This window comes from Aspergillus versicolor, assembly GCF_001890125.1.
Source record: "Aspergillus versicolor CBS 583.65 unplaced genomic scaffold ASPVEscaffold_6, whole genome shotgun sequence".
NCBI lineage: Eukaryota > Fungi > Ascomycota > Eurotiomycetes > Eurotiales > Aspergillaceae > Aspergillus > Aspergillus versicolor.
This window is the reverse complement of record NW_024467529.1, coordinates 1,099,042-1,125,243: the sequence shown is the minus strand read 5'-3', so window position 1 is coordinate 1,125,243 and position 26,202 is coordinate 1,099,042. Positions and strand designations below refer to the sequence as shown.

The following is a 26,202-nucleotide window of genomic DNA, read 5'->3' as shown; positions in this document are numbered from 1 at the left end:
TTCGACTCTATATACGTTGACAATAAATCTCATCAGTGTAGAAGTAAAAAGATGTGATGAACGCTCTTTAGGAGGGGAATCGATAGGTTTTGTGTTGTGCTCAGCCTCGCGCCCCGGCGCGGGGCGGGTGTCATTGCGTCGCGATTGATCGGCAGCGAGGCTATAAAGAAAAAGAGTGCCGTTGTATCGGCAAGTAACATAGGATGTCTCAGAGAGGAACATATAGAGGTGGTGGTTTCATGCAGAACAGCCTACCAAGTCTATAAGGGTACTAAGATACAGAGGACGACCTTTTGGTTTTAAAACTATGTAGGTTACGCACCTCACCACCAGGGCATCGATAGATCTTATTCCTTTGCTTATCCTTGAGCCACGCAGATTCCTACTCGGGAAAGATCCAGTAAGGATCATCATGGCCACCTGGCACGGGGCAGGTCAGCTGGGAAGGAGGCTGGAGTGACTCTGGTCTGCCTTCTCCCTGCCACCAGGATGGCGTTGCACTTCCATCAGATTTTGACTTGATACTTTGACAGAATTCAAAAGAAAGAGTTGTGAAGTAGCTTTCCATGACGGTTGATTCCGGAACAATATTGAAGTATCGCTAGTTAACGACCCCCAATGACACACTTGACAGCGGCTGTTGATTTTCCTCTCTCAATCTGCCTTTCTCTGAATGTGCTCGGTAATATATAGCAATGCGTCTTAGCCGGGACAGAATACTCTTTGGAAGGATATCTACGGTCCACCCTTGATACCATATCTAAGTAATAGGTATCAATATAGTATTTATTTCTAATTTATAGAACCCCAGCAGAGATTTCTGCTTCTAAAGTACCGGCACAATGTATTCAGCTTTAGGGCCAATTCTTGTACACGGGGAAGCCGCGGTGGAATTAGGGCAGATCAAAATATTTATTCTAATGATGAAAAAGTTCGATTTAGTCGCTTCACTACTAGTCCTGCCTTGTGACATCTTTCAATTAACGCCGCAACCTCTAGCCAAAAGCTCCTCCACAACGCAGGAACCGGATTCCCCTTGGGGCTCAGGACTTGCAACCCGAAGACTTGCCATGATATCAACCAGCTCAGTGGGAGTAGATGTGTGGCGGTGTGAGTACAGACGTAAAAATCGAGCATAAATTGACAGTGGACATTATACGCTTGAATTGGTTGTGCATCCTTTTGTCCACATCTTGTCGGCCCCTCAAGCCCCCGTCGGCTCCCCGCAATCCCCCACTCACCACGATTCATAACGGTGGTATGACTCTCTTGCATCTGAAGGATACCTAAGTGCTCTGGCCGGATCTCTGCTCTATAGTTAAGCCTCCAAGCCGTCCTATTGAACATACGCCATGTCGGACCTTGATACCCACGCCGAGTTTCTGGACTTGTGTCAAGAAAATAAGGAAAAGGCAAAAGGCTATATCCAATTCCGCCATGCTTTATCGCCACAGAACCCGAAGGCCCGTTTCCCCGGATTTCGCCAGGGATTGACAACTTTCAAAGCCGGACAGCAGGTGCAAAAGGGCGCGAAGCCATTACCCATAGACATTGTTATGCACGAGAGTGTGCCTATGGTTCTTTCGGACGGTACCAAGCTGTACTGCGACATCTTCTTTCCAGCGGGTTATGAGAGTCTTGATGTCGTAGAACAGAGCTGCAAAATCCCTGCTTTGGTGGCATGGTAAGTTGACATCAGCATCATCCTAAGAACACTGGAATCAAACCCCCGGCTAATGCTCCGATTAGGAGCCCGTATGGCAAGCAGAGGGGCTGCGCTCTGTTAGACGACTTTCCATTCCGTGCCGGCGTTCCAAAGCACTGGGTATCAGGCCTCCAGAAATGGGAAGGCCCCGATCCTGCAGTCTGGTGTACAGAGGGATATGCAGTGGTAAATGTTGATACCCGCGGGGCGTATACTTCCGAGGGTGATCTTATGATGATGGGACACCAGGAGGCTCAGGATGGAGCTGAATTTGTAACCTGGCTGTCGAGGCAGCCCTGGTGTAATGGAAAGGTTGGGCTCACTGGAAACAGTTGGCTGGCCATGTCTCAGTGGAAGATTGGAAGTCTGCGACCTGAAGGCCTGGCTGCACTCGCACCGTGGTTAGTATACACGTTCATCTTTTCATGCCCTTCCCCTTATTACCCTTTCGTGGTCAGAAAGTGACTGACGCTATTCGAATAAGGGAAGGGCTACAAGACATCTATCGTGACATTATGTGTCAAGGAGGGATCCCATTCACCGGTTTCAATGACTCCGTCGCCGGTAAGCAACATATTAGACTGCCAGTGTGAATGAGAATGACAAAGGCAGACACACTCTCCAGCTACGGGAAGCTGGAAGATGTTTCTGGAGTGGTCAACAGCCATCCGCTCTGGAATGAATACTGGGAGGACAAACGATCCCAGTGCGCCTATATAAATGTTCCTACGTACGTGGTGGGCTCATGGACAAACCCAATCCATACCCCAGGGACACTACGAGCGTTCAGGGAAATCCCTGAATCGGTTCCAAAGTGGCTTCGGGTGCACAATTCTATGGAATGGCCCGACTACTACGCTGACTCGAGTTGCCGTGACCTCAAGCGGTTTTTTGATTGCTTTCTAAAAGGTACCGTGGATAATGGCTGGCTAGCAACACCTAGGGTGCGGCTCAGTATCCTGAACTTTGGACTCTCTGATCTGGACGACACCGTGAATAGGGCAGAGGTCGAGTGGCCACTGACTCGGACGAGGTATCAAAGGTTGTATCTGACGCCTGATCGGAATATGGTCCGGTCTGCTCTGGCATCACAGGGTCGAGTTTCATACGACTCAGGGACTGGGAAAGCCACATTCCGACACTGTATAACCCAGGATATGGAAACGACGGGATACTTTCGCGCGCGGTTGCTAATATCCTGCTCAGTCGATACTGACATGGACTTGTTCGTTCAAGTGTGCTGCCTGCGTGGCAGCCCTCCATATAGACAGGGCGTTCTCACCATCCGGCCGGATAACATTCTAGTGGTCAAACTGTTGAAGCTGCTGCATGACTGGCACTTTGGAATGCATCAATTCGGTATGTTATTTCACTGGGGCCCAAGTGGCCAGCTCAGAGTTAGCCATGGCCAGCATCGTAGTGAGCTGTCTACATCGTTCGACCCAGTTTATCAACACAAGGGATGTCTTCCCCTGACGAAGGGTGAAGTTCGAGCTGTGGAGATACCGCTACGTCCATACGGCATGTATTGGAAGGTATGTTCTGCATTTAACAAGTCGAGCCGGCAAATCGCACTGACTGGACTAGAAAGGGGATGTCATGGAGCTCACGGTGTCTGGAAATCCGTTACTTCCATTTCCGATCCCAGGTGTCAGGCAGGTACAGGGCAGAAATACTGGGGTTCATACCATCCACTGCGGTGATAGAGGGGAGGAGAGCTCGTGTCTTATTGTCCCTTATGTCTAGTCTAGTGATCTTCAATCGATCATCTGATTCTATGGCATGTTTCATATCCAGTACGTCAACCCATCATCCTGCAATTACAATAATATGTGTACTAGATGGTAAATTAGGGCAGTGTGAATGGCCCTAAAATGAGACAATAGGAATTCCATGACTAGACACGGCAATGCGCCACGTTGAGGCTTTCTTGAACGTATCATTTATTCGGAGTCTTAGAGTTTCTAACTGCAGACCTCCGTACAAATTGCAGATTAACTCTCTGGGCTAGCAGTAGTCGCTCGGGCTCAGGTATCGGACTTGGGGTGGAGGCGGCGGGGCCGGTCCGACGGGGGTGCAGCGGGGGTCCGAAGATTGAAGTCGTTTTGCAAGGCGTAGATTTCTATTCTCATTTCATAAGTGGAGTGCTTGGACTGTTGATAAATGTAGTTGATCGCCGGCCTGCTGGCAACATTCTTGCAACGTCTGACTGCTATCGTATATACATCCACAGCAGGCCGCCAAAATGCCAGACTACAAAATTCCACTTACCGCGGGAAAGATGACCCAGCTCCCAGTGCCAGCAGCTCTAGTTCTGGGTCTCTTTTTTGTGGCACTTTATAGGCTTTTCCGTCGAACATACCGCCTACACTGGCATCCCCTCAAGTCCTTCAAGGGTCTCCAAGAGGCGTGTGTCTCGGAAGATTGGTTATACCAGATAACGAAGGACGGAAAAGCCGAGGAACAGTTAGAGGCGCTTCACGAGAAATATAGTAGGGCCATTTCTTCTAAATGCCGAAAACTACAATTCTGGATATGGTTCTAACCGCTTAAGACACCAAGGCACTTCGCATCGGACCGAACGAGCTGCACATTACCGATATTGAACTGTATAAAGTGATCTACAGCCAGTCGAAGCCTTTTCTAAAGCACGCCCCGTTCTACGACGGGTTTAATACTCCCCATACAGTGTTTGCCGAACTCGATCCCGTCTTACACAAGGAGCGTCGTCGCATGCTGAACCCTTCATTCTCAAAAGCTAGTGTTTACAAGCTGGAGCCTCTTATCCGTGAGAAGATACTGTTGCTCTCTGCAAAAATCAACAGACTTTGCGATAAGAAGGAAATTGATATTTATAACGCGATGCGGTACGTTGGTGTTTCACGCAATCTTTCCTTAGTTCTGACTGCTAATATTATATAGACTTCTCACCACGGAAATCATCACCGAGTTTGCCTTTGCCAAATCGGCCAATCTCATCGAGGAGAAACCGGATGATCTGGATTCTTGGTTTCTGGACGCTTTTGACGTTGCATCTCAGAGCGTAGTTGATACTCAATATAGTGCATTTCTCCGGCTGCTCGTCAGAATACTTCCTCCTGGTGTTGTGCGGCTGTTGAACCGTAAGCTGAGCACCATGCTCGACCTGCAAAAGGTGTGTTAACTATATGACTAAATGTTCAAGATACAAGTCTGACAGATCAATGAAGTATGCGGGAACGTCCATGCGCCATTGGCAGCAGTCGTCAGAAATGTCTTCCCATCCGGTTATATTCGACAGTCTACAGTCAATCCCAGATGATGCAAAGGTTTCAGAGGCTATGGATATCCTCATTGCCGGGGCGGATACGACAGCATCGACACTCACCACTGGGTTCTATCATATTCTTTCAAATGAAAAGCTCAAAGAGCGGCTTATTCGGGCAATTGACGAGGCGATCCCAGAGCCTGGGTCGTCGATCCCACTGCAGTCCTTGGAAAAGGTGGAATACTTGGTATGTGCCGGATAGATGGAATCCATGAATGGACAGATACTGACATCTAGCAGATGGCATGCGTCAAGGAATCCATTCGTGTTGGAATGGCTGTTCCTGGCCGTCTACCCCGGGTTGTCCCCGCCGGGGACGCATTCGTCGTAGAAGGCAAAGTCGTGCCTCCAGGTGTAAGTGATGACCGGTTTGACAGTAGCGAGGCCATTACTGACAGCAGTTAGACAATTGTTGGCATGTCAACATACACCATGCACAATTCTGTGGACGCTTGGGGACCTGATGCCCGAGAGTTTAACCCCGATCGGTGGATTGGACCTGCGTCCAAGGGACTAGATCAGTGGATGTGTACCTTCTCCAAGGGGGCACGTATGTGCTTGGGCCAAAAGTGAGTCTTCTCCCTCGTGAATAGATCTGCAGACAGTATGGGTCTAACATGTTGAAGTATTGCGCCGGCGGAGATTGCTCTTACATTCGCCTACATGTTCCGCAATTACGACCTCAGCCTTCCCAAGGGGCAATCAGTGCCAAAGGCCCTTGACCGCTTCACCCTGTCGTATGAAAGGCCTGGACTTCCTGTTGTATTCAGTCCGCGTGAGTGACCACGCTGTCAATGTATCTTCGGAGTATAATAGATCGTTACAAGCCCGGCGACTCCGGCAAGACAGTATTTATCATGCCCTAAGCACAAGCAGAACCCACCCGAGTTATATAAGCCACCATTATGGACACAGTTAGAAGTGAAAGGACCGCTGGATGTGTTGCTGCTATAAAACACCATAAGTGCCAACTCTACCTCGTACAGAGCTACACATCAACCAGCTGCCCGCTATCAAGGTACCATGCCGTATCCCCGCCATCTAACTCCTTGCTTTCTGAAAGCCCATTCCCTAAATATGCAGGCTCCGCGCCGATGCATATTATGCGGGTTCGGTGCGATCACACAAGGGGCTCTTCGAGGACGGTGTATGTGTATGAGCGCTTGGAGCTGGAGATATCTGGCGGCGGCGGCGCCAGGTGGGAGGTGAGCTGAACGAGCCTGGAGTGACTACTCATCGTCGTAGTGATAGTGGTTCAATCGTGGGGATGCGGAGCTGGACAAGCATTTCTGGCTGCATTTATTCAACGCTGCGTAGGGAGGGGCCCATGATTTCTTGATGTTGGGCTGAGCATATACAATGTATACCGAGCACCGAGTCTACCGAAGTATACAGAGACCTGGTTCACCGAGATGTGCCGACTGCCGAATGACGAGTCTATCAAGGTTGCCTAGGTACAGTGACCTAGATAGAGATACTAATCGAGAACTAGACATATATCAACCAGCCCTGCGTTGATGACACGGTCCTCACCACGCTACCCTTCAAGCGTCCGTTTCACTTGCCCATTCCTCGATCCTCTCTCCATCAGAATGTCCAAACTTATCGTCGTCCTTGGGGCCACCGGTGGCCAAGGCGGCTCAGTCGTAAACACCTTCCTGTCCGCGCCCGGCTGGCGCGTACGTGGTCTAACCCGCAACACAAGCAGCGCCTAAGCACGCTCCCTGCGCGACAAGGGCGTCCAAGTCGTCGAAGCAAACACCGACGACGAGCCTAGCCTCGAGCGTGCCTTCGCCGGCGCTCACGCCATCTTCGCCTTCACGGACTACTACGACTACTTCTTCGACATCGGGCCGGACAAGTCCATTGCGCGCGAGACCGCCCAGGGTACGAATATCGCGCGCGCCGCGGCCAAGATACCTTCGCTGGAACGGTTCGTTTGGAGTACGCTGCCGAATACGGAGCTGTACACGCAGGGCGCTGCGGTCGTGCCGCATTTCCAGGGGAAGGCGAACGTCGATGTCTTTATCAAGAGCAAACTTCCTGGGTTGTATCAGAAGACGGCGTTTGTGGTTTTTACTATTTTTGCCGCCAATGTGCTCTTGTACGAGATCTTTCGGCCCGTGTATCTGGTGAGTTGCGCATGATCCCCTCTTTAAACCGGATATAAGTAGTAATATGAGACCAGGAAACGGCCCAGAAATGGATCCAGTTCTACCCAGCCCCGCCAGAGACCCCCTACCCCTCGATGGGTGACCACCGGGTCAACACCGGAATCTTCGTGCACGCGGTGGTCACCAACCCGCCAGCAGCAGGCAGCTACGTACACTGCAATGTGGAGGACCTAACGCTGGCCAAATACCTCGCAGCATGGGGCCGCGCTAGCAAAGTCAGCCCGGAGCCGGAGTCGACCATGGTCGTCCAGCTGTCGATGGAGCAGTACTGCGCGCTGTGGCCGCTGATGGGCGAGGAGCAGGCGAGCCAGTGGCGGTTCTTCGGGTTTCTGCGCGAGGCCGGGGTTGATCTGTATAACATGCCGGATTTCCCTGTTGTGCGGGCACAGAATTTGATGAGTGAGGAGGCGAAGGCTGCGCTTGTTCTGACAGAGGAATCCCTCGCGCGTATGGATTGGTCGTTCTTTTTCTCTGCTGAGAAGACGCGACTTTAACTTGCTTTGAAATGGTCTGTGGTTAAGTGATTGCTACGAGTATTGTCCGTGTAGCTCTCCCGTGAGAATCTCAACTCAATGTGATTTGTATAGCAACAGACTGGCCTCTCTGGAATAGAAGTATTCGCCCAATAGTTGAAAGATGAACCTGTTTCTTGAATTGCTGGATTTCAAACCGTAAATATAACTACTCTACCACTCAGTGAATCAATATGCCTAAGATATCCCACCCAGAGAACTTGATATAAACATAGCTATAGTTATAGATCGACGGCAATAATTGTATTTCGGCAGTCGGCGTAGTCAACGCTGCCAGCCGGTATAGTGACTGCTCCAATGCTCCTGCTGTCTACTAAGGCACTAAAGCTGGCAGATTCATGGAACAAGACTACTATAAAGCCCCATCACTGCCATTGTGCTATAGCAGGTCTCGATCTCCCCAAATCCCAACCTCAGCCTCAACGTGAAGACCGCCAAACACGATGTCTTCCCAACCACTCCCAATAACAGGCACATGGGCCCTCCAAACCTTCGGCGTCTACCTCCCAGGTCCCTCCACCCTCTCGGTGACGCACCCCTCGGTCGAATCACCTTCACAGCAGACGGCTACATGTCATGCACGCTGACGTCGCGCGAGGCCGCATCCCCCATCGAGTCCGTTTCGTGGGCCTGCGCGAGCGATGACGACGTACTGCGGGCCCTTCAAGCTGTATAAGGGAGACGATGAGAAGTAGGAGGTGCAGGCACTGCTGGCAACGGAGGTCGAGATCACGTTGGATCCGAATTGGGTTGGGAGGCCGCAGGTGCGCAGGTGGGAGCTGCGCGACGGTGAGAAGACATTTGCCCTGCGGCCGATGCAGAGTATTGTTCTTCCGGGGGCTTTTTGTGTATCCTCTCTCTCTGTGGGAGGTGTCGGTTTGTGCAAGAGTGGCCAACCAAAGATTAGGATGGGGCGAAGACCACGGCTGTGCTGGTGTGGCATAGACTTGACAGGGCAAAGGCGTCGGCGACTCTGTGACATTAATCACTAAATGTGTTTATTTTGCTTGAGATCTCTAACTGGAAGGGTACATTTGAGACGGATATCCTAATGAAGTTCAAAAACAAACCCTCATGATAGGCCACTGTCCTGTACTGTAGCATAACAACGTGCAATGAGTTGTTGCTTTGATGAAATGAGTACTCTCACCTTGTGTTGGTAAATGCGCATTAGATATTAGGCTAGATGTGGGCGACCAGATATCTCCCTTGCATTAGAAGAAATGCGGCGTTTATTCTTTCCCACAAGCGAGACTTGCAGTTTTCCTATAGGTATAGAAACCATCAACCAGGCGATGAATGACTGGAATTGGGCTACATAGAGCTAATATACAAAGGTAGAAGGGAAAACTCAACAGTCCCTTACATAAACAGCTGCTGAGGAAAATCCGCCACACCGAGGCCAACATCCCCGGACCAATCCACCAGCGAGCTCTCAAACGAAAGCAGGTCCATCAACATGTCCCTTTGCCCCGCAGTATTCTGCGACCCCCATGCGTGCAACAGGTCAAGGTTCGGCGCGAACCCCGTGGGGAAAGGGAAGAGCTGGTCCACGCCTGATACAGGGAACGGAACCGTCCCTGGGATTCCTTCCTCGTTCATGGTCACTGGCTGCAACTGCGACGAATTGAAGTCTCGTGGCTCGGTGCGCAGCTTCGAGATCTTCTGCAGCACCATGTTGCACCCGCCGTACTTGACCTGGAGGTTCTGCAGAACCGCACAGATCAAGTCCAGTGAGCGCTCGCGCAGACAGTCCTTCTCGGATACCTGCGTGTAGTGGAAGATCTGTGGGATGGCGGCGAGCATGAGAAAGAAGCCGTGGATTGAGCCGAGGCGCGCGCTGTCTTCGTGCTGGTGGATCTCCTCGTAGAGCCGGGTCATGCATGAGGATGCGGCGATTGTCGCCGGCGATACGCTGGTGCGCTGGTGGGGGCTACTGTGGCTGGCATTCATGTCGTGGCGGAAGAAGACGAGAATGATGATTGCGAAGTAGATGATGAACATTTCGTTCACCTGCTTGGTGTACTGGTTGCGGTGGCCGGCTGCATTGTGCAGTCTTAGCGACGGCGCAACAGCTTCGTGCCAGTCCCCTAGAGCAGCCAGAATCGCCGGCAGCTCCACGAGTTTGAACTCAATCACTTGCCGAAGTACCAGGAGGAGCCGGGTAACCGACTTGAATACCCGTAGGCTGATGCTATCCTTGTCCGAGTCCGGTGGAAGCTCGACGTCTTGGAAGCTGGTTTGGATAAAACACGGCCTTCCCCAGCAGGCCGCTTGAAGGACATCGCTATCCTAAACCGGCAAGACAGTCAGCGACATGGCAAGATCCATCACTCCGATTAGTGACTAACCATCAAATGATACCATATTAGTCGGCACTCGTTGGGACTCTGAAGATGAGAATACGTTCTTTCACGGTGCAAACCAAGTTGCAGGGCCAGGCGTGTAGCAAGACCCGCCCAATGCCACGGTCCATCCAGACTAACAACCGATGGAGGGCGCAGGCTCCAGCACGCTGTGATTGTGATCGCCATCAGTAATATAATAGGGTTCCTACCACTGCTTGCATAGATAGATTCCTTCGCCTGGATGTAGAGAGTATAAGGAAGCCGCAGATCCTCCACAGTATCAATGCGGCGGGTCAAGCTTCCAGATAGCATCAATGCTCTTTGAAGAAGCGCCGGAGCATCGTGTATTTGCAACGCAGTCACAAACGGGTACCAAGGGGCAGAGTGTGCAGCAAAAGAATCTAGAAGAGCCTGGCGGTGGGGTTCTTCCAGCGGAGCAAATGCATCGGGCTGGCAACTTGCTTGAAGCTGCTCCTCGATTCTCCTCCAATGGTTCCAAGACGGTGGATGAGAGGTATCCGGGGGTGTCTCCTCGAAGAGCACTGATTCCGAAGCGATATAGCTTTCGGCAGCTCCAATGTCGTGCTCTGTTTCTACAGGCGACACAATCCCAGCAACGCCGCCTGTCGTAGTAGAGAAATCTCCGCGAAGACTGTGCCCCGAGGCACGTACAGGCGTGCGGCACCTCATACGCCGGCTCTGGCGCGGGCTAGACCAACATCAAAAAGGGGCCCTTCCAACGCATGGATGGTCAGATTCAACGACCAGGCGAAACACCTACACGCATGTTTGTCCCATCCGGTGACAGTTGCTGCATGTTTTGTCTGGCGAGTTTTGAAGATCGCATCGGACCTAGCAGTCCGCTTAGCTTGGAGCAAATGTGTATGTGAAGAGACCTTACCTTGCGATCATGACAGATGAGACAAATGACTCGTGCACGCATGCGGGGAAAGCCTGACATCGTTTGATTATGATGGTAGAGCACAGACTGAGATGATGAAAAGAAGCATCAAGGCAGAGGGAGAGATGTCGAAGCCATGGATGGCAGCCGAGGTCCCTGCCAGCCAATCAAATAATGGCAGCAGGGGTGGTACGATTAGTCAGCTTCACAACTGATGAATTGAAGTTATGCCAACCAGTTGTGAAGCTCCATGGATAACCGGTCGATGGTCCAAAATGGACACTTTTTATCCTTGAAGTTTGAAAGTTCGACTTAATGGAGCCAAATATGTCACGGACTCTCTCAAAACAGGCTGGCGGCAGTGAACAATCTCTGGGGTAAATTGGGTCTGGGGTCCAGAGACTACTAAAATGTATAGATGAAAGAAGTACCTGCTATTATTACAGCAGGGCAACTATACTGTATTAAACCAAGCCCTTTCTAGATCGTGGAAAGGAGTACACTAACAAAGATAGACTCTATCTATATTTTATGATGTACTAACTCGAGACAGCGTAGTAGGTCATCGCAGCGCCGGCCACCGACTACCGACCACCGACTACCGAATGCCGAGTGGTGTATATTTCACTCCTTGAAGCAGCCTCTTCCACTAGCATTGCCACCTCAGCCAAGGATGTCACCAAAATCTGTCCTAGTTACCGGTTGCAGTGAAGGCGGGATAGGCGATGCCCTCGCTAAGGAATTCTCCCGCCGAGGGCTTCGCGTGTTCGCAACAGCGCGAGACCCCGCGAAAATGGAACAGCTCAAGGCAATGGGGCTAGAAACAATACAGCTGGATGTCGTTGACAAGGACTCCGTGAGCAACGCCGTTGAGACCGTCCGGACAGCTACCGGCGGGTCCTTGGACTTCCTTGTCAATAACTCGGGCTCAGGTGCGAAGGCCGTGCCATTCCCCAGTTATAGAGTGCTAATATAATCAGGCTACTCCATGCCCCTCTTGGATGCAAATATCGAGGTGACGCGAAGGATGTTCGATGTGAATGTCCTCGCTGTGGTTTCTGTCACCCAAGCCTTCGCGCCTCTACTGATGGCATCCAAGGGAGCTGTGATTAACATTGGCTCCATAGCCGGGAAAGGGCCTTTCCCCTTCCAAGGCTTTTACAACGCATCAAAGGCTGCGGTTAATCTGCTTACAGATCAGCTTCGGATTGAGCTCGAGCCATTTGGGATAAAGGTCATTCTCGTTGTAAGTGGCACGGTGCGAACGCGTTTTTTCCAGAACTTGCCGGAATCTCAACTTCCCGAGCACTCGATATATGGCCCTGCCCGAAAGGAGGTGGAGTATATCCTATCAGGCAGTGTAGCGCAATCTTCTGCGATGGAGGTCGCCCAATTTGCACAAAGGGTTGTGCATAATGCGTTAAAGGACCGGCCTACTGTTTATCATTGGGTTGGAGGCTCCGTAGCATCTGTCTGGACAGTTTCAACTCTTCTGTGGCATACAGCTTGGGTGGGTTACCATGGTATTGGTTGTATTCGAATCTGCTAATCAGCTGAGCAGGACTTTCTTCTTCCAAAATACTATAATCTCGCTTCGGTTGGAGAAAAGGTCAGGTTGTCTTTATAGCGCAGCATGGACTCAACAAGAACGATACACGTCCACCAGCGTTCCACCATGAGCCCAAAGTTTGGGAAGTCTGTTATCGTCCAAACGCATTCCAGTGTGGGACTCGTTATACCACATAGTGTTCAACATTTATCCTTGAATGATGTTTCTATAACTTCCTATTTTCTTCCTTGGCTCTCGGCCTAAATTTCCTGTAAATAACATAGCAGCTCCCTTCAAGCTCTAGCAGTTAGAATAATCTTAATCTTGCCTAGGCAAGACTGCTCTTTAACTATTCTCTTCCTTTTAATAATATACAAGACAGGATAATATATTTATAGTACGAAAGAAATATACTTATTATAATATACTACCCTCTCCTTATCTCCTCCGCAGATCTAGACCACTAGTTATAGAATAGACCCAAGGTTAATATTTGAGCATTTCTCAGGATCTGATCCGTGTACTGTAACGATTTCCTCGGTGCAAAACGGTTCTCCAGGTTGCGCACCAACGAGCTGGGTTTATCGAATGTATCTGATTGTATGGATGACACAGCGTTCTATCTACCTATAATACTAGACTAAATGTTCTGAAAAGGATAGAAAACTACTTAAGTTACTAAGAAAGCGCGGCTTATGAATTGAATGGTCAGGCGGGCTGGATGAAATGAAATGCTACAGTAACGTATATCAGACAATATATAAAATGCTAAACATTATATCAACTGGACCACCACTACCACGAAAGCTCATTATCCATCTTCTCCCAGATCACAGGCGGATACACGATCCAGTAAGTTGTTTCTTTGAAGCTGTCAGGATAACTTCTAAGAGCCAGTTCTACAGCTACTTCCAGAGTCTCATCATCACAAACGCCGGAATCAGTGTTTAACAGTCTGTGCTTTTACTTGCACTCAGGATCTCCGTCTGGACATGGGCTGCCATGCTTATTAGAACAGTGCTGGTGGACAAGATCAGCCGCAAGACTCTATTCCGTATATCTCCCCTCTATAACAAATAATACTTGAGAACTGAGCAACAAATAAATAGTAGGCGGAACAAGCCTCATAATAGTTACCCTTACCTTTATAGCCGGCTTCGGACACGCCTATAAACAAACTGCCAAAGCAGGCTATATAAATAGCTCTATTACCATGCTCTTTATCTTTATTAGCTTAATATCATCTATATAGTACAGCTATATCCTCTAAATCTATACTATTACTTACAGGCTAGTACTGTTATGTATATACCTACCCAAGGTCCTTAACTTCTTACAGCGCGCCAAGAGCATCAGCATTAGCCAGGTAATCAGGCATGTCTTCTCAGTGATAAACCAGTACATACTTCCTGTTATAATCACGGGCATTAGCTAGCAGTATTATATAATAGTAGCAGGGTAAATTAGGGTAATGATCCTGGGAATGGCATATCTTTTTATAGAGACTAACAAGAAGATACTCAAGCAGGTGAATTAGATTTTCAAGGGTGTTAATCTAGGTGAGTCTGACCATGCTGGAGCAAAGGGGCTGGGGGAACCGGTTCAGGTTAGGAAGAAGCTCTAGAGCTTTATCTCGCACTATAAGAATCTTGGATCTGGTCATGTCAAGGAATGTTATCAGACACGCATTACAGCAGATATTATTAGTAGTATGCTTGGTTTCCCCTGAACTAGAGTGGCAGATCCCTTATATATTACTGCGTGAAGTCAAGTCGCTCAAACGTCATTTATAAACGTCCTGCATTTGTCTTGGACTATTAAAATATCCTCATATATTCTATATATTCTTACCCGTAGTCAGGAAATAATCCTCCCCTTACCAATTCCAGCCACGACAGTTGTGCCTCCATGGCGAGCAGCAAAATGTCCATTTGAATACCCTCCCGGATCCATTCTTTCAACTATATCTACACCATTCCACTCTTGAACTGCGTGTAGTACATACGACCACAGGGTGTGGAAAACAGGGCTTCCCGTCCGCTCAGCCGTACTTAAGCCACACGCCGGCTGGTTAGTAGTATGGTGGGTGACCACATGCGAATACCAGCTGTTGTATGTTTTTGCTTTTATTTCATTTTCACTCTGGAGCTGTTAAAGCGTGCTGGATGGATCTTAATATAGCAAGGTGGTGCACGGTGGGATCGGGGTTAGGGTTGAGGCATGGGCGGATTCACCATATTGCTGTACCTATGCGAGCTTGTCTCCTTTATACTTCGTACTTGGACAGAATTGAAAAGAAAGAGTCGAGAAGTAGTCTTCCATGTACTAACATATGACTAGTTAACGCCCGCAATGACACACTTCGCAGCAGTCCTCGAGTTTTCCTCTCTCAATTCTTCCTTTTTCTGAATGTGTTGGGTGATGCGCAGTGGCACAAGGCATCTCCTGGCCGAGACCGAATAAAACGATTGCTCTTCGGAAGGATGTCCATGTAGTTTGTCCACTCTTGCTATCATGTCCAAGTGATACGTGTTGATGCAGTATCTTTTTCCAACCTGGAGAGCCCCCGAAGAGCTTTCTCCTTCCCCATAATACCGGTTAAAGGTGTTTAGTTTTGTTGACAGTTGAAACTGGCGTGGGCGCATCTGTTGACCATTCTGACATCTGCTGTCCACAGTTTCAAAGCACCGGGGAGATACGCAGGCAAAGGTGGCCGTTGTGGACGAGTCGCTTAATATCTTGGTCCAAGGGTGATGTTGAGCAGACAGGGTCAACACACCCGGCTTGAGTTCTTTGGTGAGAACCATCACCAGGAGATCTCCGTCTCTTGATATACCTGTATCTTTGAGCATGGCCAAAACGTCCCGGAACAAGGCCAGAACACGCTCTTGCAATTTTGATATAGATTCCTCAGGATTGGGGTTGCCCCTTTTGGGCTCCTGGGCAATAGAATCGAGCCAGTCTATAAGGCTTTCTTGCCCTCCCAGTGCCCCCACGAAAGAACGGAACGATTCTTGCTGAGATCTGCCAGGCAATCGGGGAGTCTTCTCAGGCACAAGGGAGCAAATGAATGCGACCAGGTCGCGAAGCCTGACACGAGTCATCACCCCTGAGCATAGGCTGACGAATAGTCCCCATATCTCGTCAAATGCGGTCATCTCACATTCAAGTAAATTTCCCGGACTCAGTAATGCCTCTTTAGCAGATATCCCGGGCACCTTGATAACCGTTGCTTGTGCTATGACATTAACATATTGACCTGTTTGCAGTCCAAGTATGAAGTCCTTTATCTTGTAAGTCGGATCTTTTACTCCCGGACGCTGAAGATTTGACTGTAAATCTTGGAGGCTAAAGCTTCCATGGCAGCTCCGATTCAACCTAGCCGGCCCTATTGGCGTGAAGTTGGGGCTTTCCACTCCGATTCTGATGGGAGTATGAAGGTCGACGCGGGTTTTCGCGAACCGCATGTTGTTCCCGACCGTCTCGTCCATGGACATCCAGTGCCATTTGGGTATCTCGCCGGCAGAGTGGTCAGTGGGTACGATAATTCCGCCGTGGATCTTAATGCCAGATAAAGCCATTCCCTCGGATGTACTCCGTTCAATGACGAACTCTGCCGGTCCCCACATAGCAGCCACCTGTGCTGGCGTTGCAATAACATCCAGCCGTTCTTGTGGCAGCTGCTCCTTGAGCCCGAAGACCAGAACCTCCTTTCGGAGCATATCGCCCAAGCAAGAAAGATTTTGTGAAGATGCGTAGAGCTTTGTAGCATGCCAGATAGGAATTGCACCTTCGAGAACAAAATCATAAATAGGAGTCGTTAAGAATTCGAAGCGAAAAGGTGTCTTTGACCGCCGCAAATATGACTGAACGATCAAGCTAAGTGCTTGCACTACCACAGCAGTGAGATGCAAAATTCGAAGCTCAAAGACATTTGAGTTTGAGTCCTGGCTCTGATCTAGTTGGCCAATTCCAAGGGCTTTAATGAAGGGCTCCAAAGACTTCATCAGTGGGGCCAACCCCTGTAGAATAGCATAGTCTGACTGTAGGTAGGAATGGGCTGTGCCGAAAAAGTTATAGAGGAATCCTCCTACTGCGATAGGCAAGAATGCTGGGTTTATAGTGCTCACAACAAAAGGAAGCATGCCAAATAGCAGACGCTGACGAGCTCTATTTTGACCTTCCCCGAACGATTCGATCTCTCCCCTAAATATGTTCTTGCTTTCGTCATATGTGTTGACAAGTTCCGTGATTTTCTCCATCTCAACCGAGACAATCTCAGTATAATTTTCAGCGCCATCTGCCTGGTTCGCGATCTCGGACGATCCGTGCCGGATGAACAATAGCTGATTGAGAGGACCCACGACGCCCTTGAGTATCATGACTTGTGCCTTGACATTCACAACGCCACGGTCCACAGAAGCTGCAACAGTCGTTTTAGAGGAATATTCAGAGAAATCCTGGTTCCTTCGAGAGTACGAGACTCTCGCACATTGCCTGGATGATGTCCCAGCGAGGTTGATATGACCGCGGTATTGACTGACATAGTCGTCTTCGAGATCACTCGGTAGCTGTAATTCGGCACTTGTATTTTCATCCTCTGCTGTAGTCCTCTCGATCCAAGGTGAAAATCCTGCGAGGCCTAGCACAGCATCCGACTGTGCTAGTATCTCGTTGTTTCTGTCATGGGCTTTCAGGAGGTTAACCCCCACACGCTTGGAATCCAGGCCATCCGGCTCGGCCAGTCCCGCCAGTCCCGCCAGGTTGTCAAAGGCCATTATAGACCTCTGTCTTGTGCTAGACTCGGAAGTAGAAGGCATCGTCTCATCAGGTGCTTTATTGCAATCATCGAGACCCTCCAGTTTCCGTCGGACCAGCCAAGGGTGAAACACCCAAGGGCGGTTGAAGAGATAGCTCGTGAGAACCTTAGCTACCGCGACATCGTTCTCGCAACTTTCGTCGAGATCTAATTCCGCCAATTCAGATATCCAACTATCCTCCGGTGAGATGACCGATATCGTTTGAGCGACCTGTTCCCGAATAGCTTTAAAAACCTCAGCGCGCGGCGGTGCGTGACTACCCTCTCTCGATAGGAAGTCGCTGACGACTGGATTCGATTGCAGGAACTCGTCGATTTCTGTGCCTGGTTGCTCGTAGCTGGCCATGGTCGGTTTGGCTAGTGCCGGTTTAATCTTGTAAATGGGGGAATCAGTAAGCTCAAGAGAGGGTTGTCTTTATATGAGGGGCTGATTGCATCTGACAAGCAGGGAACGAATCATATCCTACCACATGTAAGTACGCTACATCTTGCAGAATGAGGAATATCCTGGACTTGGCAGCCTTGCACTGTTGAAGTTGGGTGCTCTATGATCCCCATCCGAAGCATGGTCGGGCACAGCATGGCCAGCGCGGTTTCACTTGCGTCTGGAATTAGATCTCGAATTTTAGATGGGTATAATTCAGTTCCAGGGAATTGACATCAGGGGGAGACAACATGGGAAGGAATATTGTAGGGCTAAGTCCTATACAGGGCAAGAACCGCGGCGGAATCAGGAGAGACAACAACATTCATTAGTATAAGATAAACCATGTCCAATGCATAGTAGTTCCACAGTAGCCCGTAAGTATAACCTGCAATACAGTTTTTTTAACCCGGTTGGAGTTGACTCTCCCGGCCGGTCCGGTGCTGGGCGAGATACGAAATGTCCGACGAGTACCGACAACAGCCTTATACCCAGTCTGCTATGCTTCCTAGTCAAGGAAAGCCTGGCTTTGGCTAGTCATGAGAAAGACCTGTCTCATATAAAAAGTTTATTAAATTTGTACATTAACAATCCTTCCGGATATTGCGCAAGTGCTCGTGGGGTATATAACAGTATACTATTGTTGATTTCCAATAGCCGGCCAAAGGGCCTATGTTGATCGCATCTTGACCAGATAAATATATTTGGATAAACCATAGTCGCTCCTGACTTAAGTGTCGGGGCCATCCTCTGCCCGGTAGATCAGATTAACGAGAATATTGCCGTTTCCATAAGCTTCCTTGGAACCTACAAGAACAAGTGACTGTATTAGCGCCTAGTCCTGCATAGACTGGAGCATGCAAACTCACCAGCGGCAGTATCTTTGTCCTTGCCACACTCATCAAGAACATCCTGCGCGGCGTCCGCAATATGCGAGCTAAATAGCACAAACCCTCTGTAAGCAATCCTATCGAATATACACTGCAATGGAGCCAACATACCACCATGAACTTTGGTCTTGTTCAGTGTTATCCCCATTATGCATGCCCGTGATCATGGCTGTGCCAATATGGACGAACCCCATATTGAGCTGCCCCCCTGGAACGGTACAAAGTTCCTGGCCTCGACTGTGAAGTTCATCGATACACTGCTGGAGTTGGTCGTTGTATGCCTGTAGGCCGTCGCCGTCACATTTCACGCCAGCCAGCGCGGCGGTGGAAAGCGCAAGAGTGAGAAGGGTGGACTTGATAGAGAGCATGATGGCAAGAGCTGGGATAAAGGATATGATGCAGAGAGTAGGAAATAGGATATGATGAGGGAATCCCGGGGATTCCGTACCCTTGAAATAATAGCAATGCCTATGACTTTGAAATTATGTTACTCCTTCTATAGTGGTCTACCGTAAGCCAAATCCAGCGTAAGCCAAATCCACCGTGCCCTGCGCTGTGGGTCTGGGGCCATTTGGCTTATGGTTGATAGGCTGTACCGTCTAATCCCCGATCGAGGACTGGAAGCAGGTACCAAACTTTACTGGTGCATTATATAGGTAGGTTGCGCGACGAAAATGAGGTAAGTGGACACTCACCCTACACTCACCATGGCGGTAAAGCAGCCCACAAGGTAGTATCTACATGATGTTTAGTCGGGTTAAAGCCACATGCTGGCTGGTTAGTAGTATGGTAGAATGGCCGCAGGGGAATCCCAGCTATTATATATTTCTCATAACTTTTTCTTCATTATGGATACCTGGTTACCGACACTAGTGCTGGATGGAGCTCAGTATCGCGAGAAGGCGGACGGGGGAGAGGACGAAGCAACGGTCACGTTCTGCTCCTCGAGTAGATTCTCAATCGATTATTTGGGTTATCTCGTAGTTTCACTCCAGCTATGCCAATCCTTCCAGACGTACCTAACTTGCCCTGTCCTGTCTTTATACTAACACTGTTTCTTCAGCTGCTTTACTCAAAAAGCTAAAATAATTTAATAAAGAAGAGTAACTGACTTAAGGAAGTAAAACTAGCTAGGCCTCTGACAGAAACAGGTCGGAGTAACAAAAGATCGCATCTAGCAGCTTCGCATTCTCCGCTTTCGCATCGTCAAGCCGTTTCAGCACGACAGTCCCGACCCCGTGGGTGCGGCAGTAACCATCCGCGTCATTATCGAATGTCTTGCAGGACCCCGTGGGAGAAAGAAAATGCCCGTGGCTTAGTCCGGCATAGAGGTCTGGCGAGGTGGGGATGCTTAGGCCGCCCACGACAGCTGTATCGCATTCTTGGTTCCACAGTGCCGAACACGCGAGCTGGATTGCTGCTAGGCCGGAAGAGCATGCCGTGTCGATGCTGTAGCTCGGGCCGCCGAATTTGAGATGGTAGTTGATCCGGCCCTGTGACAGAAAACGATCGGAAAGTGATATTAGCACAGTGGAAGCTTCAAGTGTGTGTCCGTTGGGTGAGCGGAGTTAGGGCTTCGAAGTCACGGGAAGGAAGCCAGCCTACCGGACCGAACGCCCGAATGCCACCGGTAATGACATGCGTGCCGATACCCTGTGCAGCGTTTGTGTCACGATAATCATCGCTGGTTTGACCGTAGAAGGTGCCCACGCGGCTGAGTGTCGTCGTCTGGGTGCGATTTGGGACGAAACCTGCCATCTCGAGGGCTTCGTATGCAGTTACCAGTGCTAGACGCTGCATAGGGTCTGTCTAGGTTGTCTCGCGGGGCGACATATTGAACATTCGGGGATCGAAGTTTCCTGGATTTTGAGTGAAGCAGCCGTAGGGGGTTGAAGAAAATCTAACAATTAAGTACTAGATCTAGCTAGGGTATATATATTATACATATATTTAGACTTGCTACCCACCCTGTTGGAAATTACTAGTCTTCTTTTTCTAGAGTAATTAATTATCACAAAGTTGATTAGGTTTACGCGTCCTTGGATCATGCTAGGATGAACCTGTTGTAGGTGGTTTACCGGGCTATCAACAACCCTATCAAGACCGAATCAAAGCATATACTTGAACAACGGCGACCGATCCCCCATCAACTGCAACTCCTCCGCGGTATACATCTCCTGAATTTGATCCCTGCTCATCCTCGCATTCCGCCTATTCACGTACCAGAACCGCAGTTCCAACAAGGCACTGGCAACGATCCCCGCAGCGCCAAAGCCAAGCGAGCTTCCAAACCCGGACGGGTATTTAGGCGCTTCCTTTTCAAGATAGATAAACGAGCCGACGAGACCTCCTGTATTGCCGATGCTGATCATAAAGGCGATTCCCATGGCATGCTTCCGCGCTCCTGCTAGATTATTCGACGTCCAGGCATTTGTGCCAGGCAAGATCGGGTATAGCCCGATGCAAGCAAGGACAACGCCGAAATAGCACGCGGGGATATTATTCTCAATGTTTTCCGCGAGAGAAAACAAGATGGCGAATCCGACGATACTGAACGTCTGGCCGGTGACGATGATAGGCATGCGCCAGCGGAGTTTATCCGCAGCAAGACCAAACAGATACGCAGACAGTGCACCGGCAACGTATGGCGGGATTGACAGCAATTGAGCATTGGCAGAGGTATATCCCATATTCTTGATAATTTGCGGTAACGTGAACTTCAGCCCGTAGTTGGGAATGGCATTTGACCAGAAGTTAAGGACCTGCAGGTATAAATGCCAGTCGGTAACAACTTTAAACAACGTTTTCCAGTCGAACTTATTGGCTTTTTCGTCGACTACCACACGTCCTCTGTGTGCTTGCATCCGTAGCTGTAAGAAGCGGATTTCGTCTGGCTCGAGCCACCTGCTGGATAGTTCAGGTGAATCCACAAGGCAGAAGTAACAGACCGCTGCTAGTACGACGCTGGCTACGCCTTCAATGATAAATATCCATCGCCACCCTGCGTAGCCACCGACGCCATTCATCTTGGCGAGACCGAAGGCAAGAAGACCAGAGAATGCACCTGCGAGTGCGCTTGCGGTATAGAAGATTGCGATGCGGGTTTGCGTTTCGTGTGGGAGATACCACTGGCTGATCAGCCAGACGGCTCCTGGGAAGAATCCTGCTCTACAACTAGTTAAACAGTACTTTAGAGCGATAGGAGAGGGGTGGCGTCGTACTCGAAAACCCCAAGAAGGAAACGAACGGCACACAGACTGTCAAAGTTCTGCACCACGCCTGTCAGGGTCATGACGGTGCCCCATCCGAGTACCAGAATGGAAATATACACGGACGGCTTTTTAAACCTGGCCAGTAGGATGTTGCTTGGAACCTCTTCACACTATAGTTAGTACATGACGACAGCAACTGGACAGCGGTACATACCGAATAGGACGTATGGAACGAAAAAGATTGCCAATGCGATATTATAGTCGGTACCGGTCATATCCAAGCTCTCTAGCAGGCCTTCGATTTTTGCATTTCCTGTAATGGTTAGATGGTCAGGTAAATACTTAATAACAGACAGGGATGTACCAATATTCGCCCGATCAATATAAGCACAAAGGTAGAGTATCATGAGCATAGGGCAGAGGCGCCAATCAATCTAACACATTAGCTGCCAAGTTATTCATGTTAACATAAGTCTCATACCTTGCGGACGCACTTCGTCCTCCGCTCATCCGAGAAGGTCGCCAGAAAAACCGCATCCTCACGACTCAGGCCGCTCTCCATATAACTCTCCTCTAGACTAGGAGCAGCCTCCAGGCTTTTCTCATTCGAAGCATCCTCCACTTCTATCGGGCTTTCTGGCTTGTGAGATGGCATAGTGAGACCAACTGCTTGACACGATTATCTTGCCTTCAGTCGACAGACTCAGGCCTTTATACTGAGGATTGTCCGGCGCCCAGACAGCCAAGATATCAACCCCGCGCTGTATACTCCAACTCCACAGAACTCGACCATTTGCGGGGTAATAAGGTTCTCATGAGAAGCCTATATGCCAAAGAATCTGAGATGAGAAATGCCGATATCTTGCTTTTGCAGTAGTGTCCTGCTGCCATGCATCGAAGCCGAGGTTAGCCGGATACACCAAGCCCAGCTTGTATTCTCTACCAGTCACTGTATGATATTTATCGGACATACTCCGGTACTCATGTATTACAACAGTCGGAAATCACTGTCGGTACTTTAGGGATCCTGCTAATAGTTTTATTGCTACTGCTCAGATTTGGCAGCATGATGATGAATACAACAAAAAGAGTCAATAATTATATAACATGCCACTCCACAGAAAGTACAATTTTCTCTTCCAAGTCTTGTAAAAATCAGCCATGCCCTGAGGAACGTCTGCTGGGCTGGAAATAGTACTTAACTCTTCTGTCTGGACAGGCCGCTGTGGTCACAAAACCACTTCCTTAAGGTGCACTCGTGTGGTCCTGTTCTCAGGAACAAGGTTCGCCACGTACGACACATATTACCCAGCATTTAAAATCGAACCCTGTAATATCCAAGACCACTGAGATAGCTTAAATGGAGTGGGGTTTGACCATGTTGATGCAGTTTTCCCCAGCAGTGATGGAAACCTCTGGTATTTCTTCTGCGCCAGCAGGTTCGCGAGGCTGAAGTTGAGCCGCGGTCACGAATTCGATGGGAACCGCTCAAGGTCAACTCTAGAAAGTGGCGATTGGTCCATCAGTGGGAGTTTTACTTCCTTTCGAAACTGGCCTCTCTGAGGGCGATTGTTGATCTCCGTTAATACAAGTGCTTGTATCTGGCCTCTCTGAGATGTCGTTTAGCAAAACATCATCTGACTGCGTTCAAAACTGTTGCTTCTCTATTGTTAAACTCCAAAATGGTATATATTCAATCTATTCCAAAGAACAAAATGGCGGAATCATAGTCCTGCGTGGTAGCGCTAATCTCAGACCAGGCTTATAACGCTCGATTCAGTCTATATATTCCACTCCTTAGTTACAGTCAGTACATACGACCACAGGGTGTGGAAAACAGGGCTTCCCGTCCGCTCAGCCGTACTTAAGCCACACGCCGGCTGGTTAGTAGTATGGTGGGTGACCACATGCGAATCCCAGCTGTTGTATGTTTTTTAAAAGTTTTGGATCCGATGTATTCGGTATACTGGTCTCATAGACCAACGAGACACTGTCGGCTGATCGAGTGACCAGTGGAAAGGGGAAAAGCATCCTATGACTCCGCAGCAGGGGGCATACACTGCGACCTGCAGCCAGACGTCCCTGGACCCGTCCAGGGCCTGGTTGATGCTTATTCCCTGCAAGCTTTCGCGGAGAAAGGAGAGGTTTTCTGTTATTTCGGACGTCATCTTTCCTAACTAGGCGTCTGACGGTTTGGCCCGGACAGCTACATTACAGACTGTGGAGGTAAGGGAGGTCTCTCTTGCCTAGCTAGTTGCAGACTCAGTAGTTGACCATTACTCCTATAAGATGTTAAGCTTATCATTCCTTATTTGACGGGTACAGGATGCCCTTGAACGGTTCCTTGAGGGAGGCTAGGCTTCATGATGGCTCTCCTGTTGTTAGAAAGCAGTACCACCCAGAGAGCATTTGCTTTTGCAATTTATATGTGGGTTTTAGTGCTTGTTATTGAGAATTTACCTTCGGAGTGTGTTCAAACCCGGGGCAAGATAATATGGGTTGTATTAGTTCCTGGGACAGTGGCTGATTCCTAGGTATTGAGATGTGCGGGCTCCCAAGTGTCTGGACCTTGGTATGCTACCCTCGCCACTCAAAGAAGGAGAGCAACAGTAACAGGTAAACAGGAGCCTTGAAATCAAATGCAACAACGTCCATCATAAATTCTGACCGCCTAGTGTAAACTGGGGGCAACTCTTGCTGGATAGATTTGATATACTAAGAGCCGAGCTATTTATCTATGCTACTGGCGACTGCGCCATGGCCCAGCAGCATCTGCACTATTTTTTCATTGCCCGCTGACGACGCGCAGTGAAGTGCAGTGCCGTCTTGTCCTTGGGCGTTGACGTCCGCCCCATGATCCAGTAGCAGCTTCACTATAGCTTCATCACCCGCTGACGCCGCTCGTTGAAGTACAGTACTGCCCTCTGATTGGGCATTGGCATCGGCACCCCGATCTAGCAGCATCTGCACTATCACCGCACCATTGTATCCGTGCATCGCGGCGATGAGTGGTGGATCTCCGTCTACTCCCTTGTCGTTGACATCGGCGCCGTGATCTAGCAGGATCTGCACTATTGATGGAATGCCTCTGAATGATGCACCTTGAAGTGCAGTAGCGGAGTTGCCTTGAGCGTTGCTAGCGTTCACATCGGCCCCTCGATCCAGGACCATCTGCACTATCTTTTCTGTGCCTCCGGACGACGCGGCTTCAAGCGCAGTGCCCCATGGGACGCCGAGAACGTATTCTCCCTGGGCGTTGACATCGGCACCTCGATCCAGCAGCATCTGCACCATCTTTTCATCGCCTCTGAATGCTGCGACTTCAATTGCAGTGCCAAATTGTGATTGAGTGTTGACATTGACTCCTCGATCCAGCATGATCTGAACAGCCTTTTTACTGCCTTCGGTCGCCGCGACCAAGAGTGCGTGGCCAAAATTCTCGGATTGGATGTCGGCATTGGCACCATGATCCAGCAACACTTGAACACACTTTTCATTGTCCCGCATCGACGCGGCATGGAGCGCAGTACAGTATCTTCCTACTTGGGCGTTGACATCGGCACCTTGATCTAGTAGCATCTGCACTATCTTTTGGTTTCCTCCAAATGCGGCGGATTGCAGTGCAGTGTTGCGTCTTGGAATGGCGTTGACATCAGCACCATGATTCAGCAGTACCTCTACTATCTCTTCATTGCCTTTGGACGACGCGATATGTAGTGAAATGCCAAAAAATTCACTGCGGGTGTTGGCATCGGCACCTTGATCATCCAGTGTCTGCAACAGCTTCTTGCATATGGGCAAGCAACCCGCCTTGACAGCAAGTGCGAGCAGGGTGTCCTTGTTGTCGTTTACACGAGATATATCTATTTCCGCGCTTTCCCACCAGTCCCACAGAATGGCAGCCAGCGAGAACCGGCACATCGCAAACCCGGCTGCATCCCCAGGACTGATTTCGCTAAAGATACTCTTTGCACCCCTAGCTATATAGTGCTTGACATGGCGGTCAGAAGATAAATGTGCAAAATCATTGCCAGTTTGCCGATGCCATCTCTGGTATTGCGTACTGCTTTTATTGGGAGACCCCAGGAATGTCTTCAACAGAGCGGCCAACTCGACTGTGTCGATGTCTTGGGCTCCGCGGATATGGTGAGCCCAATTGTGCCTCATGTAGACATGGAATGGATGAAGAATATGAAATCCTTCATCCGATTGCGCTGGCCTTGCAGGCTCGTCTATGTCTTCTGGCTTGTGTATTTCCATCTGGTGCTGGGCTGCTAACTTGGCGTCGAGATCCGAGCCATCGTCGTGTTCATACTTGTTAACAAAATAAGACAGACAGA

The 26,202-nt window shown here is 49.5% G+C and overlaps 9 protein-coding genes across 9 annotated transcripts; 4 read left to right on the top strand and 5 right to left on the bottom strand.

The window, feature by feature from the left end:
* Positions 1-1,319: 1,319 nt before the first annotated feature.
* Positions 1,320-3,451, top strand: ASPVEDRAFT_63144 (uncharacterized protein; the record flags this gene model as incomplete). The annotated part of the gene is made up of 5 exons (XM_040815660.1): positions 1,320-1,684; positions 1,750-2,106; positions 2,190-2,269; positions 2,318-3,240; positions 3,293-3,451. The coding sequence occupies exons 1-5, from the start codon at positions 1,353-1,355 to the stop codon at positions 3,449-3,451; spliced, it is 1,851 nt and encodes a 616-aa protein (XP_040669209.1). The 5' UTR covers positions 1,320-1,352.
* A 499-nt stretch (positions 3,452-3,950) lies between these two features.
* ASPVEDRAFT_84893 (cytochrome P450) lies at positions 3,951-5,795 on the top strand (the record flags this gene model as incomplete). Its single annotated transcript, XM_040817621.1, has 7 exons — positions 3,951-4,197; positions 4,260-4,572; positions 4,628-4,859; positions 4,915-5,199; positions 5,253-5,366; positions 5,418-5,581; positions 5,639-5,795. 7 exons carry the CDS (start codon positions 3,951-3,953, stop codon positions 5,793-5,795), a joined length of 1,512 nt encoding a protein of 503 aa, XP_040669208.1.
* Positions 5,796-6,604: 809 nt separating this feature from the next.
* Positions 6,605-7,680, top strand: ASPVEDRAFT_84892 (uncharacterized protein; the record flags this gene model as incomplete). Its single annotated transcript, XM_040817620.1, has 3 exons — positions 6,605-6,691; positions 6,749-7,144; positions 7,201-7,680. 3 exons carry the CDS (start codon positions 6,605-6,607, stop codon positions 7,678-7,680), a joined length of 963 nt encoding a protein of 320 aa, XP_040669207.1.
* Positions 7,681-9,008: 1,328 nt separating this feature from the next.
* On the bottom strand, positions 9,009-10,919 carry ASPVEDRAFT_42914 (fungal specific transcription factor domain-containing protein). Its single transcript, XM_040812699.1, has 2 exons — positions 10,071-10,919; positions 9,009-10,011 (listed from the first exon to the last, which is right to left on the bottom strand). Exons 1-2 carry the CDS (start codon positions 10,755-10,757, stop codon positions 9,082-9,084), a joined length of 1,617 nt encoding a protein of 538 aa, XP_040669206.1. The 5' UTR covers positions 10,758-10,919; the 3' UTR covers positions 9,009-9,081.
* A 722-nt stretch (positions 10,920-11,641) lies between these two features.
* Positions 11,642-12,595, top strand: ASPVEDRAFT_53850 (SDR family oxidoreductase; the record flags this gene model as incomplete). The annotated part of the gene is made up of 3 exons (XM_040814851.1): positions 11,642-11,900; positions 11,949-12,478; positions 12,530-12,595. 3 exons carry the CDS (start codon positions 11,642-11,644, stop codon positions 12,593-12,595), a joined length of 855 nt encoding a protein of 284 aa, XP_040669205.1.
* A 2,086-nt stretch (positions 12,596-14,681) lies between these two features.
* Positions 14,682-17,703, bottom strand: ASPVEDRAFT_42913 (uncharacterized protein). The gene has a single exon (XM_040812698.1). It carries the CDS (start codon positions 17,680-17,682, stop codon positions 14,854-14,856), a length of 2,829 nt encoding a protein of 942 aa, XP_040669204.1. The 5' UTR covers positions 17,683-17,703; the 3' UTR covers positions 14,682-14,853.
* Positions 17,704-18,490: 787 nt separating this feature from the next.
* ASPVEDRAFT_84888 (uncharacterized protein) lies at positions 18,491-19,018 on the bottom strand (the record flags this gene model as incomplete). Its single annotated transcript, XM_040817619.1, has 3 exons — positions 18,491-18,567; positions 18,630-18,697; positions 18,762-19,018. 3 exons carry the CDS (start codon positions 19,016-19,018, stop codon positions 18,491-18,493), a joined length of 402 nt encoding a protein of 133 aa, XP_040669203.1.
* A 722-nt stretch (positions 19,019-19,740) lies between these two features.
* On the bottom strand, positions 19,741-20,450 carry ASPVEDRAFT_53849 (beta-ketoacyl [acyl carrier protein] synthase domain-containing protein; the record flags this gene model as incomplete). Its single annotated transcript, XM_040814850.1, has 3 exons — positions 19,741-19,757; positions 19,813-20,143; positions 20,256-20,450. The coding sequence occupies 3 exons, from the start codon at positions 20,448-20,450 to the stop codon at positions 19,741-19,743; spliced, it is 543 nt and encodes a 180-aa protein (XP_040669202.1).
* A 159-nt stretch (positions 20,451-20,609) lies between these two features.
* Positions 20,610-22,561, bottom strand: ASPVEDRAFT_42912 (uncharacterized protein). Its single transcript, XM_040812697.1, has 5 exons — positions 22,344-22,561; positions 22,227-22,296; positions 22,077-22,175; positions 21,872-22,025; positions 20,610-21,818 (listed from the first exon to the last, which is right to left on the bottom strand). Exons 1-5 carry the CDS (start codon positions 22,515-22,517, stop codon positions 20,759-20,761), a joined length of 1,557 nt encoding a protein of 518 aa, XP_040669201.1. The 5' UTR covers positions 22,518-22,561; the 3' UTR covers positions 20,610-20,758.
* Between the last annotated feature and the right edge of the window lie 3,641 nt (positions 22,562-26,202).